At 44.8% G+C, this 14,642-nt stretch overlaps 1 protein-coding gene across 1 annotated transcript in view; it reads right to left on the reverse strand.

Annotated features, from left to right (window-relative positions):
• Positions 1-11,653, reverse strand: part of PROZ (protein Z, vitamin K-dependent plasma glycoprotein) — a 12,117-nt gene extending 464 nt beyond the window's left edge. Inside the window, exons 1-8 of the mRNA XM_009997915.1 lie at positions 11,587-11,653; positions 9,363-9,526; positions 8,257-8,281; positions 5,488-5,601; positions 2,870-3,001; positions 1,628-1,713; positions 813-936; positions 8-275 (exon numbers count right to left, since the gene is read on the reverse strand). Coding sequence (XP_009996217.1) covers positions 8-275; positions 813-936; positions 1,628-1,713; positions 2,870-3,001; positions 5,488-5,601; positions 8,257-8,281; positions 9,363-9,526; positions 11,587-11,653 — 980 coding nt within the window. The remainder of the gene's footprint in view (positions 1-7; positions 276-812; positions 937-1,627; positions 1,714-2,869; positions 3,002-5,487; positions 5,602-8,256; positions 8,282-9,362; positions 9,527-11,586) is intronic.
• Positions 11,654-14,642: the final 2,989 nt, after the last annotated feature.

Genomic DNA, 14,642 nt, shown 5'->3' on the forward strand with positions numbered 1-14,642 from the left:
AGCAGGAAGGTATGAAACCTGCAACTCATCAGCTTGAAGTTCATCATCTTCCATTCTCCAGCCACTGACTGTGCCAGCCAATTTTGGAATTAAAATGTGTTCTGCAAAATCTCTTTCAGGGATGCATATAGGAAGCTGGTGGTTGTTGCACTCAACGTGCTCTTGGAGTTGTAGCAATGCAATGTTGTTCTCTCCAGTGTCCTCATCGTACCAGATGTGGATGTGTTTCTCACGAACTTGCACTGTCTTCTCAGTTCCACTTGTTCCATTACGCCCTGTGAAGAAATTATGTTTCACTGCTCTTAGGAACAGTTTATCAGAGACCTGAAAACTGCATGCAGACTGACACCTGCCTAGTCATGCTGTGAAGTACATGAAGTAGGCAAAGTAAAGGTGCTCTTTCTTGGCACAGCTGTAGTAAAAGTAAACTAGGAATGATACCTTGACAGCTTCTTAATACTGTATGGAAGCATGCTTCATTTCAGAAGGAAGGACAAATACCTAAGAGAAGTGAATTTTGGCAAATAACAAAGGCCACCTCTGAATCTCTCCGGTTTAGTTTATCCCTAGATGCTGAGTTCTAAATTGCATTTGAGAGGCGGTTGTCTCTCTGCTTATCTTGCAGGAGGTGTGGAGCAGCTGTAATTCTAGCTCAAGGTACTTAACTGAGATGCTTAAATGAGATTACAGCAGATTAATTTCCCCAAACAATTTTTTTTGTGCAGCAAACATTTTAGTAATTTTAGCTTTTTAAAAATTAGCCTGTTGATACTAGAATGTGTGACAGCAAGTGAAAATGTTTGATCACCTACCGGCACCCACCCTGATTTCAAAATGGCTGTGCAGAAGGGCACACTCAGCTGTAGTCAACACAAAGTTACTTTTTATCAGCACTCCCCCGCAGAAGCCTTTTCCTTCTGAGTTTAGCATCAGAACCTAAGAAAACGCAGAAAGATGCCCTGTCCATGTGAGGTCCAATGGCATCCTGGGGTGCATCAAGGAGAGTGTGGCAAGCAGCTCGAGGAGGTTATCCTGCCCCTCTACTCTGCCCTGGTGAGGCCCCATCTGGAATACCGCATCCAATTCTAGGCTCCCCAGTTGATGAGGGACAAGGAACTACTGGAGAGAGTCCAGCACAGGGCTACTGAGGTGGTATGGGGACTGGAGCAGCTACCATATGAGGGAAGGCTGAGAGAGCTGGGGCTGTTCGGCCTGGAGAAGAGGAGACTGAGGGGACATCTCATCAATGCTTATAAATATCTAAAATCAGGTGTCAGGAGGGTGGGACCAGTCTCATTTCAGTGCTGTCTAGTGACAGGACAAGGAGTAATGGTCACAAACTGGAACACAAGAGGTTCAACCCAAACAAGGAAAAAAATTATTTACTGGAAGGGTAGGAGAGCACTGGCATAGGCTGCCCAGAGAGGTTGTTGAAGCTCCATCTCTGGAGACATTCAAAACCTGCCTGGATGCCATCTTGTGCAGCCTTCTCTAGTGAACCTGCTCTGGCAGATTGGTTGGACTAGATGATCTCCAGAGGTCCCTTGAAACCCCTAACATGCTGTGATTCTTTGAATCTCTGAATCTGTGAAGTTGGGTGATGGGTTTCATGACATGCTAGAAATACCTGCCAAGGAAATCGCTCATCACGTTCCTTCCTGGTTTCACTTATCAAATTATCACTGTCTTGAAGTCTGCCACACGCACATTGATCTAGCAAATGAATGAAAAGAAAATAAAATAATCAAAACATTATGCTGCATCATTTCAAGACAATTACTACCTGCAAATACATTTGGGATTTCAATTTTGCACCAAGGAAAAGGAGAAGGATGATTTCTCAACTGGTTAAAATTGGAATAACTCACTTGGCATCTGTAGTCTAAAAGCTTAGCAACAGTGCTGAACATTTAGGGTCATTGTGTTAGGTTTGTAGTGACCAGATTTCTCTGTAACTAATGAAATGAGGCTTCCTCTCCAGCCAGCCATCAGCACAGCTTGCTTTCTCATGTTTGTATCCTGTATCTGAATTGCACTAAATACTTTGATAGCTGTGGTCCAGTCTGGACAAGGTAAATCCTGGGTTTTTCATAAAGCAGTTGTCTGCATTTACCTCACTTTCTGTTCACCTTGTGGTATATTCTTGGGTCACATGAACTGGATTCTGTTCAGGTAAAGCTAAACCAGAAGACATCCTTCAGGAGTACACAACATACTCTCACAGCTAATGGGTGCTTAGTCCACAGGATTAAAGTAGAGCTACACTGAAGCAAAGCAACCTGAAATATGCATTGAATGTCAACATCAAGCCTTCATCACCAAAAACGTGGTTCCACAGCTCAACTTCTATTAAGCTGCCCTATTTGCTAATACAGACCAAGGCCTAAGCATACTTGTGTTTTTAGAAGACCTAGTTTGTAAGGGGATACATAGTATGAGATTGAAAAATTGAAGCGGACTACTGCTTCAAAATCTACTGTTTCAAACTCATGAACATGGTGGTAAACGTTGCCCTTCATTTATCAGGCCGTCAGATGCCAATCTGCATCAGTAGAACCTCATTTACAAGCAGACCTTCAGTGGAGTTACTCTTTACTGAGCATGGGAGTAGAAAACCTGGCACAGCTAGTGATATGTAGGATGATGCAAGTCCTCTCTGCAGCCCATGGACCCATGATGTTCTGATCAAACACTGTTTTACCTTGGATGGTGGCCCCTAGGTTCTTCCTGTTTCTGCCCAGTTTGGAAGGTCAGTAATATTCCCGTCACTGCAGTCTCTGAGCAGGCTGATCACACCTGGGTATCAGATGGTGGCCTGCCCACCCCAGCACTGGGCAAGTGCCCCCTGCGCTTCCACACTCACACCTACCTAACGCGATACACTGTTTTTTGTCCTTTCCAAGCTTGTAGCCATCAGCACAGGAGCAATGGTAGGAATTGGTTCCTGGGTAGCAGAAGTGGTGACATCCTTCTTTCGCTTGGTGGCGACATTCATTTTTGGCTAAAGAGAACAAGCAGAGGAAAAGCGTTGGGAGCAGCTCTGCAGAGAGGGCTGTGGGGATGGTGACTGGCAGCAGGCTCAATAGGAGTCGGCACTGTGCCCTGGCAGCCATCAGGACAAACCACATCCTGAGGGGCATCAAACATAGCATGGCCAGCCAGCCAAAAGAGGTGATTATCCTGCCATGTTCAGATTTGGTGTGGCCTCATCTCAAGTACTGTGTGCAGTTCTGGGCCCCACAACTTAAGTAGAATGTGAAGGTCCTTGAGTGCATCCAGAGGAGAGCAATACAGCTGGTGACAGGGATGGAAAGACTGTCCTATTAGAAGCAGCTAAGAATTTGGGTTTGTCTAGTTTGGAGAGAAGGATGCTGAGGAGTAACCTCATTGCTCCCTAGACCTTCCTGAGGCAGTGAAGTGGGATGTGCTGAGCTCTTCTCCCTGGGATCCAGTGATAGGACAGATGAGAATATTCATACCTGAGCCAGGGGAGGTTCAGACTGGACATCAGGAAGCATTTCTTTACCAAGAGGGTTGTCACACACTGAAACAGGCTTCCTAGATAGGTGGTTGATGCCCCAAGCCTGTCAGTGTTTAAGAGGCATTTGGACAATGCCCTTAATAACATGCTTCAACTCGGTCAGCCCTGATTTGGTCAGACAGCTGTACTAGGTCATTGTAGGTCCCTTCCAACTGAATCTGTTCTATTCTATTCTATTCTATTCTATTCTATTCTATTCTATTCTATCCCTATCCCTATCCCTATTCAGCTGCAGTTTCACTGCATAGCTTGTGTCCTCTTTACTAAGCAATTTATATTTACTTGCTTTATATGAAAGTGGGTAAGGGGCTCTGGCTCAGTTGTTTCCCACCACAATGGTTTTCCCCTCATTAAGCAGCTAAGTTTCTGCAGCTTCCACAGTTTCATTGCAAATTGTATTCACCCAGGTCCTTTCTGCACCAGCCTGTCTGCACCTCTTGAATTTTGGGGAGCATTAGTAGCCAAGAGTCAAACTAGGCCTTCCATGTGAACCCATGAAAGGATGCCATCAGTTTTCCTTCTGCATTCTTAAAGAAAACACTAAGCATCTGCAGCAGGGAGAACTGTTGTACATGCAGAGAACGCAGGTACAGCTTGAGGAAGAAAAAGGCTGACACTTCCTGCTTTTGAGTAAAACAAAAATAAAAAATAATAATACATGCTTAGCTCTTATTTCTCATGCCTGTGCTAAGAAAATTCAAAATAACAGCTGCCAAATATAAGGGGGAAAAAAAAAAAAAAAAAGGGAATATTAACCACCTTTGAAACATGCTCAGTCAACTTTCCATGGCTGAGCAGACATTTAAGCTTCAGTACAAAGCAACAGGAGTTACAGCCACTTGATGGTGGATGTAGCTCACAGATGGAGAAGCAGCAAAAAGCTCCAAATAAAGAGTTTTTCTAAAGCTCATGATGGACCCATCCGGGTCCCAGCATGGCTCCAAGCTGTGTCACCTTCAGTGCTCCCCAAGAAGCTGGTCTGTCTCTGTGCAGTCACACCCCTTATACAAAAGATGACCCTGCCCTGCAGCAGCTGGGGCGTTTCCCACCCCAGGGGACATCTGAGCCAGCAGAAATACTGATGTAAGGGCTGGAAAGTAGAACCTGGCAGATGTAAAAATGTAGGATCTGTCCCAGGGTGTTTCACATGCCAGAAAGTGTCCATTTCACTTTATGCATTTTGCACTTCCACTGAAAACAATTTGTTTTAGGCTCATAGAATGGTTTAGGCTGGAAGGGACCTTAAGGATCATCAAGTTTCAACCCTTCTGCATGGGCAGAGACTTCCTGCTAGACCAGGTTACTCAAAGCCCCATCCAACCTGTCCTTGAACGTTTCAAGAGAGGGGGCAGCCACAACTTCTCTGGTCAACCTGTGCCAGTCTCTCACCACCCTCAAAGTGAAGAATTTCTTCCTAATCTTTAATCTAAATCTAACTCCCTTCAGTTTAAAACCATTCCCCCCTTCTTCTCTTGCTACATGCCCTTGCAAAAAGGGTTGTTCTGGGGTTTTTGGGGGGTTTTGTGTGTGTGTTCTGTTTTATTTTTTCCTTACTAAAGTCCCTCTGTCCCATGGGCCTGTCTTGTGTGCGTCTGGGGCCTCGGAAGCACCAGGATGCCCCGGTTCTTCAGGCCACACACCACCTGGGACAACGGCAGAGCAAGCAGCCAGAGAGCACGGGTAGCAGTGGGCAGGGCTGCCTTTGGAGCCCACCTGTGAGGGAGAATTGCTCCAGCCCTTTTCCTGCTTCCCCAGGGAGAGGAGGCTCAAGGGGAAGAGGCAGCCTGAGCAACCTCCTGTCGGCATAAGGTGTGGGTAGACAGGCAGGGCACATCCCCTGGGCTCTGCCAAGGGCTGTGTGCTCCCTAAGAACGGGAAACTGCCTGTAACAGGAGAGCTGCCCGTGGTTCAGCCCCCACGCCAGGAGGAGAGGGGGGATGCCTTACCAAAAGCGCAGTTCTCTCCCTCGTAGCCCTCGGCACAGGTGCAGGTGTAGCCGCGGATGCTGTCCTGGCACACGCCGTTGTGCTGGCAGGGGCTCGATGAGCATCTCCTGCCACCTGCAGAGACGCCACAAGAGAGGGAAGGACCAGTTGCCACCATCGCTGACCCACCCGAGCAACGCGGCCCCCGCCCCAGCACCGGAGCTGCTCAGGGAAGCCTTGTGAAGAGCAGGTTGGGAAGAACACCTTACTGAGCTATTCCTCAGGAGCAATTTTATCTCAAGTATCTGCTTCCAGAGGTGCTCCCGCAGCCCTTGGCAGGGAGGCCGGGAAGTGCCTGGAGGCAGAGCCTGATTCTGGAGGACTGATGCTCTGCTTCATGGAAAAGGGCTGACTTACAGTTCATGGCCAGTTTCCCCTTAAGCTGCCCACTGGAAAGACTCCAAAAGAGTTTGGAAATGTTCTCCAAACAACAGCTGCTTATTGTAGATATGAGCGATCAGGGAGAAAGCCAGAAAAGCCTAATCTGGGACATTATCGCCAACCTTTCCAAAATGTAAACCTTCATTAAAGAGGTTAACTTCAGTCAGCAGGCTGTCACAATTGAGAAAAGAGATGGAAAGGTGAAAACTCTGTCCAATACTGGGAAAATCCCACTAATCACCATCTGCTCAGATTATGGATATGTAGTTTTGCGAGTTAGCTGTCCTAAAATACTGGGTTAAAGCCATGCACCACCTTCAGCTGATCTTCAGTGAGGTGCCACCAGCATAATTTAGGTCTCCTGGGAGGGTTTTTGGGTTGGCATGAGGGGATCTCATCAGCACAGCTGAACTGGCAGAATTGAGAAGTGAGGACCTCCAGCAGCAGTGATGGGTAGCTGGAACTAGGAAGGGCTACACCTACAGCCTCAAGCACATTCTATGGTTTTAAGCCTTTGAAATAAGCTCAGATATAAGTAAGTATCAAAAAATATCTGGGGTCAAGTGGAGCTCTGTAGGGTGGGGAAAAAAGTAGACCTAGTGCCTAGCTTTATTAAAGGGGGAAAGAGAAGATTCCAGGAATTACAAAGAAACCAGCACGGTTTCTGTTACTGGAAAGTTGGAAGGATTAAACTCTTTGTAAGCACCAAACAAAATAAGAAGGTCATAAGTAACAACGAGCAAACCTTTTTCAAGATTAAATAATCCAAACCAGTTAAATCTAATTGTATTACAGAATAAGGGACACAGTGGGGAATCAGTAAATATCATATAATAGAAATATCTCAAATGACATTGTCACTAAGTGAGCGAGGAAAACAAAGAATACTATAAGGCAGGCACAAAAGTCTTTGGAAAATGATGCATTGAGAGGTTATCAACAGATACATGTATTCAGTTAATAGAAGAGGGTCAGGGACACATGTGACCTCAGGCCAAGTGCCCTGACAGCATTAGAGCAAGATGCTGCTAAATCAGCTTTGACTCAAAGAGATCAATGTAGAGCAGTACCAAAGAGAGCCAAAGAGTGAGCCAGCACTGAGGGATGTGCTCAGCTTTTCTCCCCAGCCCTCTTTTACTCACAATGCAGATTTACCCACTGGCCTGCGGAGGGAAAGCAACACACACACCAGGGGTCTAGAAAATGTGGCTTTGGAAAACAGGATGAAAACATGGGTTTGTTTAGTGTGGAGGGAAAAAGCCTTGGAGATGCAGAGCAACACTCTTCAAAATGTTAGAAAATATAACACAAAGAAGGAAATGCACGTTGCTGTTCTGCAGGAAGAAGGCAGAGCATAATGGCTTCTAATTACTGCAAGGAAGTCACCCCTGAGGTTGAAGCCAGTAATGTGTCCTGATTGTGGCTGAGCTTGTTTGGATGTACCATTCTCAACTGATTGTCTCTCTCTCCTCAGAGGGGAAGCCTTCATGATGTGCTTAGTACAAACATTCAATGACTGAAATTAGAAGTTAATCCCACCCTCACAGGAGTAATGAAAGACCAGATATTTAGCATCATTCTTTGTAACATTTATATCACTGGTGGGATTCTTCTCTGTAACAATTTCCTGGACTCAGTGTTTTAGTGGCTCCTGCAGAAAATTTATACTAACTACTGGTTTTGTCACCTCCTTATCCACTACCTAGACCTACGATTATAGATTAATGTAAGCTAAGTTAAAAACAAGAGAAAAAAAATAGGATGATGGATACAGAAGAGGGAGGGAATAGGGCATAGTCACCCTGAGCTGGTGCCCCAGACTCCTTGTTCAAGAGGCACCTAGTTACACCAGCCCCTCAGCTTTTGCAGATTTGTTTCATTCCTTGAAGACTACCAAGGTGCAGTGCCAGCACTGAGAATCTGCAGAAAGCCCAGTAGTTTCTAACACCTCTTTATGTCACTAAGATTTAAGTGCTAGGTTTGTATTTGGGAGGTTTTACTGGTAAAGCTCTGCTGCTCTACTCTATCAGCAAAGCAGGTCCCAGGTTCTTTCAGAACAGCCTTAAGTTCAGGAAAAGAAAACAGCCTATTTACTTTGGCAGTATCTACTCACCTTCAACTTTTATTCATTTCAAAGTCTTTAAAGTTTTTTCCTCATTTATTACTTTCTTAAAAACTTCCACATCAACACTTTTCCTTCTGGTTTGCTAGAAACATGACAAGTAGTGAACTGGATGTTTCTTGAAGAAGAAACTGCTAACAACTCTCAGAAAAACAACATTGAACTGAAATTATAATGTTCACAGTGTGACACTGCTATGAAGGAGAGAAATCAAGAGGGCAACTTACCATAATAGGCTTCCCAAAACATTTGCTGGGAAAAAAAAAAGGACATAGAATTTTTAATTTTCAAATAATATAACCTGGCATAAATATTTTTGGTAAAACAAAAATATTACATGAGAGAATGTAATGTACTATGGTTTAACATTTCCACAGCTGCACAACTACAAATTCTGTCCTGCCAGCAAAATCTGCATGAGACAGGAGGGGGTTTGCATCCTGCTTATTTTATTGCTTCTTAAGAAGCTAGAAAGGAAAAGAAACACTTTGCAGGCAAGAGGGGAACAGCTGGATCCTTTAGCTATATGGTTTCCTGGAAAAACTGACCAGCCATTGTCTCTCTGGTGTGCAGTAGCCTGGGAAGTGACCCTGTCCCACCCCACTTTGCTTGGCCCCCAGCAGGTGCTGCTGGAGGCAGAGGGGACAGCAGAGAGTAGAACTGCAGGTCACTGGCACTGGTCACTGCCTTCCTGTGACAACCTTTTCTCTGGGCACACACAGCCAGCTCTGCCTCTGCTTTTCCCAAGGGAACACCCCTCCTTGCTCCCTGTACCTCCCTTCCATGAACTTTCCCCAGAGCACCTGGAAAACCCACAGCAACCCAATGGCTGTTTCCTCTGCTTTCCCCACAAACATGACCTCCAGCCATGTTCCTCTTAAAGAGCACAGCATCTGGCTGTATGTGTCAGGAGCACCTCTTGTACAAGGGGGCTGGCAGCTGCTGACCAAGTGCGCCTCTTTCTATAGCTCCCACCCCTTGCTGGTGCATTGCTTCCCTCCAAACCAACACCCCCTTGCCCCTCCTGGTCCCTGCAGGATGCTGAAGTTGTATTTATGTGTGTGGCCAGGATGGGACCACAGCCACGCATGTTCACAACATAAGATGCAGAACACATGGTTTTCAGGAGGGGACTTTAAAAGGGCTTGGGTTGACCTCTGCATTTCCATTTTGACTATTAAAGACGCCTGCTTTCTGTCTCCTGAGGTGGAAAGTGCAAAGTTTTCACATGGAGAGAAGCCCCAAAAATGTACGCAGGCTGTGGAGCTGTATTTGAGAGTAAAGAACCAAGGCAGTAACTTTTATTATGCACACAGGAAAATAAAGTACTTACAAGCATTTCATCATTTTCAAATACTTCTCTTGCTTCTTCATGTGTACATCTCTCTTCAAAGCACTCCCTTTCCAAGTGGCCTTGGAGGACCTCTTCAAAAAGCAGGGAACTGGCACGCCTCTGTCTCCTGATAACACTGTTTGCATCATCAGCTGATATAAACACTGAAACGTTGTGTGACAAAACACTGACGTAAGTATGTACATTCACTTCCTAGTATGCCTTTACCTTCTTTTTAAAAAGATAAATCCTTTTGACTGATTCAGGGTTTCAGCCACATTAAACTTACATACTGCAAGAGCCCTAATTTCTTAGTCCAAATTCTGCTGAAGGGACCTTTTACTTCTGAGGAGTGCTTGACTTGCTCTCAAGTAGAGAGAATTTGAAGCTCTTCCCAACAGACCTTTTTCCCTGCACCAGACACACAGAGCAGTGTTGCTGTGGCAGGGTCAGGGAAATGGGGAAAGTATTATTTATCATAAAGGCAGAGGTTATTTTGTAAGAGTGCATGAGGCGTTCAGACACACCAGGAGAAGAGAAAATTATTTGTATTAATTCCTAGAATCATTAAGGTTGGAATAGACCTCTGAGATCATAAAGTCCAACTGTCAACCCAACACCACCATGCTAAGTAAACAACATCCTGAAGTGATACATCCACACTTTTTTTTAACACCTCCAGTGATGGTGACTCCACCACTTCCCTGGGAAGTCTGTTCCAATGCCTGACCACTCTTTCAGTAAATACATTATTCCTAATATCTAACCTAAACCTCCCCTGGTGCAAATTGAGGCCATTTCCTCTTGTTCCATCACTAGTTACATGGGAGAAGAGACCAAGACCCACCTTTCTACAACCTCCTTTAATGGAGTTGTAAGGAGGGATAAGATCTCCCCTCGGCCTCTTTTTCTGCAGACTGAACAACCCCAGTTCCCTCAGACACTCCTCGTTAAGACTAGTACTTCAAGTGTATGGATGATGATGGATTCAAACTGATGCCCTTCAGTCTTAGTTCAGGGAGGATTTCTTCACTGAGAAGCAAAACCTTAACAGAGATGAGATCTCAATCAAATCTGTCTTAAGGTGAATAAGTAAAAGCTATCCCTCAGCAAGGCTTCCAATTAGGAGGGCTACATCATATAGCATTCTATTTGTGGAAGACACAGTAATAATTTTGATTTGAGTAAAGAGGAGGAAAGATCAAAGTCATGAGAGTTTTCAGATCATAAAAGTTCTCTTTGCAATGATGCCCACAGCAAAATCTGCCAGCCAGCTGGATGGCTGGTGCTGTGCTGGAGCCTCTTGCCTTTGACATGAAGCAGTATGCAGCTGTGTGTGTGTCAGAACATGTTTGTTCTCCTGTGCTTGGAAAGTAAACCCCTTGCAGCAGGGACTGTTGTTTTTGTTTTATTTTTTTTTCCTGTTATTTTATAAAGCACTGCTAGGTACAAATCTTGAAAAATAATCATTAATATTAGAACTGGGGAAAGTGACATCAATAACAAAATCATTCTAAAACTGCCTGCAAATGACTACTTATGTTTTTGAGGGATATCCAATAGGCAACAGACTTCTATGCGAGATTAAAAAAGAAAAATAAGGTGCTTCATGTTTGTGTTTTGCAATTTAAGAAGTTATCTGACACCCCAGTGCACGTTTCTGCTGTGTGGTGTTTCTGATACATCGGGCATAACTGGCAGTGCTCTTCTGCTGATGCTGCCAGGGGTGTTTTGACCTTCTTAAGGAGTCACCACCTTTTGCTTCCTCACCCAGCTTCTCCTTAATACTGACAAAGCATGGAAGTCTAATGCAGAAACATACATTTCTTCAAGCTATAACAAGCATGCACCTCAGTCTTTTTCATAAGACTTTTTTTTTTTATTTCAGCAGTGACCGGAAATATAAAACAACATTATATTTAATATCTGGACACTCTTTATGAATAGTAAGGAAAGACAAAGCAGCACCTTGGCATAAATGATGGTAATTCATAATTGTATTGCCTTAGTAACCTACTGCAGTTTTAACCTAAATACATGCATTAAAGCTAAACTAAACTAAACCAACAAACCAGGAGAAATGTAAGGAAAACTAGGAAAAGTTTTCAGTGGAAACAACCTGTGCTACAAAGTAAACATGATACAAGGTACAAAAATACTGGAGTGCTCAGAAGAGCAGTAGCACAGATCAAAATTAAAGCCACAACCAAAGCAAAGGCCATACCTGTCTGCTCTGTTTGAAGGAAAAGGGCAGAGAGAAGAAACAATATTGTCCAAGAGCACCTTGCCATGGTTACCCTGGGAGCCTAATTGCTGCCAGCCCTTGTCTCTGCAGCTCTTGGGCAAATGGCTACATGGGAGATGTTGAAGTTTAAAGTCCAGCTGCTCATGAGAAAACACAGCCTCTCAGGCCAAAGCCTGTCCTCAATGTCAAAACACGAAAAGCCTCAAAAAAAAACCCTGCTTAGTGGTGCAACAGTGCCCCTTCTCTTAGTGCTCTGGCAGAAGGTGGAGCAGGTTTGCCTGCTCTGCTGAGAGCTGCTCCAAGATTTGGGTACACCTCCCAGCCTTCACTTAGAGTAACACAAACAGGGAGAGGTGAACAGTATGAACATTTCTTTACACCATATCAAAGCACAAGCTGGATGATGACTACAGGGATCAGTTTTGTGGCATGGCTCTTCCATACACTGTCCCCAACAAACATTTGCCAAAGCTTAGCCACACTGATCAAATCTCACTGGTATTTGGAGCATCCAAGCAACCAAGTGTGGGATATCCCCCACAGGGATGTATCTGAATGAAATGTTAGGTTTGGACTGCCCAGCTATAAAAGTGAGCACAGGAAACGGTTCCTGACATCAGGATCCTGGTCACACACAGACACATGGACACACAGTCTGTGTAAGGAGACATAAGCATGAAGAGGGCGGGAACACCTCCCTGGGCTGCTGTGACACACACATAACAGCACTCTTCCTGCCTGGCCCAGGAGGAGAAGAAGGATTTGAGCTTTGGAATGCATGGGCTGGGTGGGCTCTGCCATGGCAGTGGTGCTGCAGGGAGTGGTTTGTTTTCCGGCACAGGCAGACTCCTGGAAAGAGCAGGAAACCATTTCTGCAGTCAAAGCAACAACCGGTGAGAGGAAAAGCATTGGGTTTTTTGGTGGATTTTTTTTTGCATTATATATTTTTTTAATATGAGTTAGAAACATAGACACCACATTCTGTGTTTTCAAGTCATCAATCCCAGCTGTTATTTGAGTATGCAGTCCTTGTAACAAAGTATAACTGATCTGGGCATTCATGGGTAAATCCTCAAATAAAACTTCATATCAGCTGCAGTTTTTAAAACCGGCTTCAGTGACTACTAAGGCAGATGAGCAAGACTGAAGCAGACCACATACCTCACCAAGGACAGTCCTGGCCAGCCCCAAGACCCTGACACCTTCAGCAAATCATTAACCTCTGCATAAAACCTCCTTTGTGGGTTGTCTTTCCCCCACAGTCTTTGTAGGGCCATTGTCCCAGAAGTTCACTCAGAATAAAAACCCTTCTAATACTAAGCTTGATTTTATTCACAACCTGTTCATAACCTTACATATTTATTTTTCTCCCATTAATATTTCTGCTCCATCTCCCATCCTCTTTGGTTAACTCGGTGTCAAGATTTCTTCAGTAAATGAGCTCTCCATGCTCTCCTCAGTCCCTTGATGCTACCAGGCCCCTCTGTACCTGTCCCAGGCAGTGATTTCTTGGCTGGGGAAAGCAGGGGCTATTCCCAGTGGTCACATCTGGTGGGTACTGGGGGGGCTTCAGCCAGTACCTCGTGTGTCCAACAGCTGCTAGAGGCTCACCTCACCCTCCTCACATTGCACGATGGCAGATTTGTTGCTATTCCAAGGCCAACTATCTCCACGGGAGCCCCTCCAGTGAGGCTGCTACCACAATCACCCTGCAGCCCCTGTCTACTTACCTTTACCTTCTCATAATAACAAATTTTTCCCTCTGCCTATGCAGTACAGGAAGTCTGACTCCCTTCAGCATGAAAAATATGTCACCACTTGATGTCAGCAAAGGACTTTGCAGAGTGCAGCACAAAAATGCTGATCTGCAGATTTACTTTCTTAAATCAAACTGTTTACATTTTGCAAACCTGTGTCATAGAATCATATCATAGAATGGTTCGGGTTGGAAGGGACCTTAAAGATCATTTAGTTCCACCACCCCTGCATGGGCAGGGACACCTCCCACTAGACCAGGTTGCTCAGAGCCCCATCCAGCCTGGCCTTGAAAACTTCCAGGGAGGGGGCAGCCACAACCTCCCTGGGCAACCTGTGCCGGTGTCTTACCATCTTCACAGGAATTTTTTTTTTTCTGATGTCTAACTTAAATCTACCCTCTTTCAGTTCAAAGCCATTACCCCTTGTCCTGTTGCTGCATGCTCTTGTAAAACTCCCTCCCCAGCCTTCCTGTAGCCCCTTCAGGTGCTGAAAGGCCACTATAAGGTCTCTCTGGTGCCTTCTCTTCTCCAGACTGAACAACCCCAACTCTCTCAGCCTGTCTTCATAGCAGAGGTGCTCCAGCCCTCAGATCATGTTTGTGGCCCTTCTCTGGACTCCCTCCAATAAGCCCATGTCCTTCTTATGTTGGGGGCTCCAGAACTGAACACAGTACTCCAGGTGGGGTCTCACAAGAACAGAGTAGAGTGGGAGAATCAGCTTGTTTTTTATGATGCAGCCCAGGATAGGGTTGCTGGGCTGCAAGAACACATTGCTGGCTCATGTTAATGTCAATTGAAGAACTCTTGTAGGGATAAGGTAATTATTAAATTAGCTTAATAATAACAACACAGATGTCTTCCCATCAGAACTTTGTTTACACATTCATTTTTTCTTGCTGTTTTGTTTTGTTTGTTTTTGTTTGGTTTTTTTTACAGCATATTCCTTGACTGAGCAGCTGTGTCCTTGGGAGTGGACCACGATGTACTCAGTACGTTATGTCACTGACTTTGTTTTTTCTGTATTAAGATCAATACAACAGGTTTTGTATTTTGATTTTCACCTTACTACAGAAAATTGCTTAAGAAGAGGGTTTTAAAAGGGCAGTCCTTCTCTCACATCTTTCTTAATGAAGAGTTACATATTTCTTTTTTCATTCCTTCAGTTATTGCAGTGAGCACATGGCGACATGTTTCATTAAGGAGTTCATACCCTATTCCCTGTAGCCCCAGCTGAGGTTTTCCTCCTTCTTAAAGGGTGACTCTTTCCCGTGTGAAGGC

The sequence above is a fragment of the Chaetura pelagica genome, unplaced genomic scaffold, assembly GCF_000747805.2.
Source record: "Chaetura pelagica isolate M959 unplaced genomic scaffold, ChaPel_1.0 scaffold123, whole genome shotgun sequence".
In the NCBI taxonomy this organism is placed as follows: Eukaryota; Metazoa; Chordata; class Aves; order Apodiformes; family Apodidae; genus Chaetura; species Chaetura pelagica.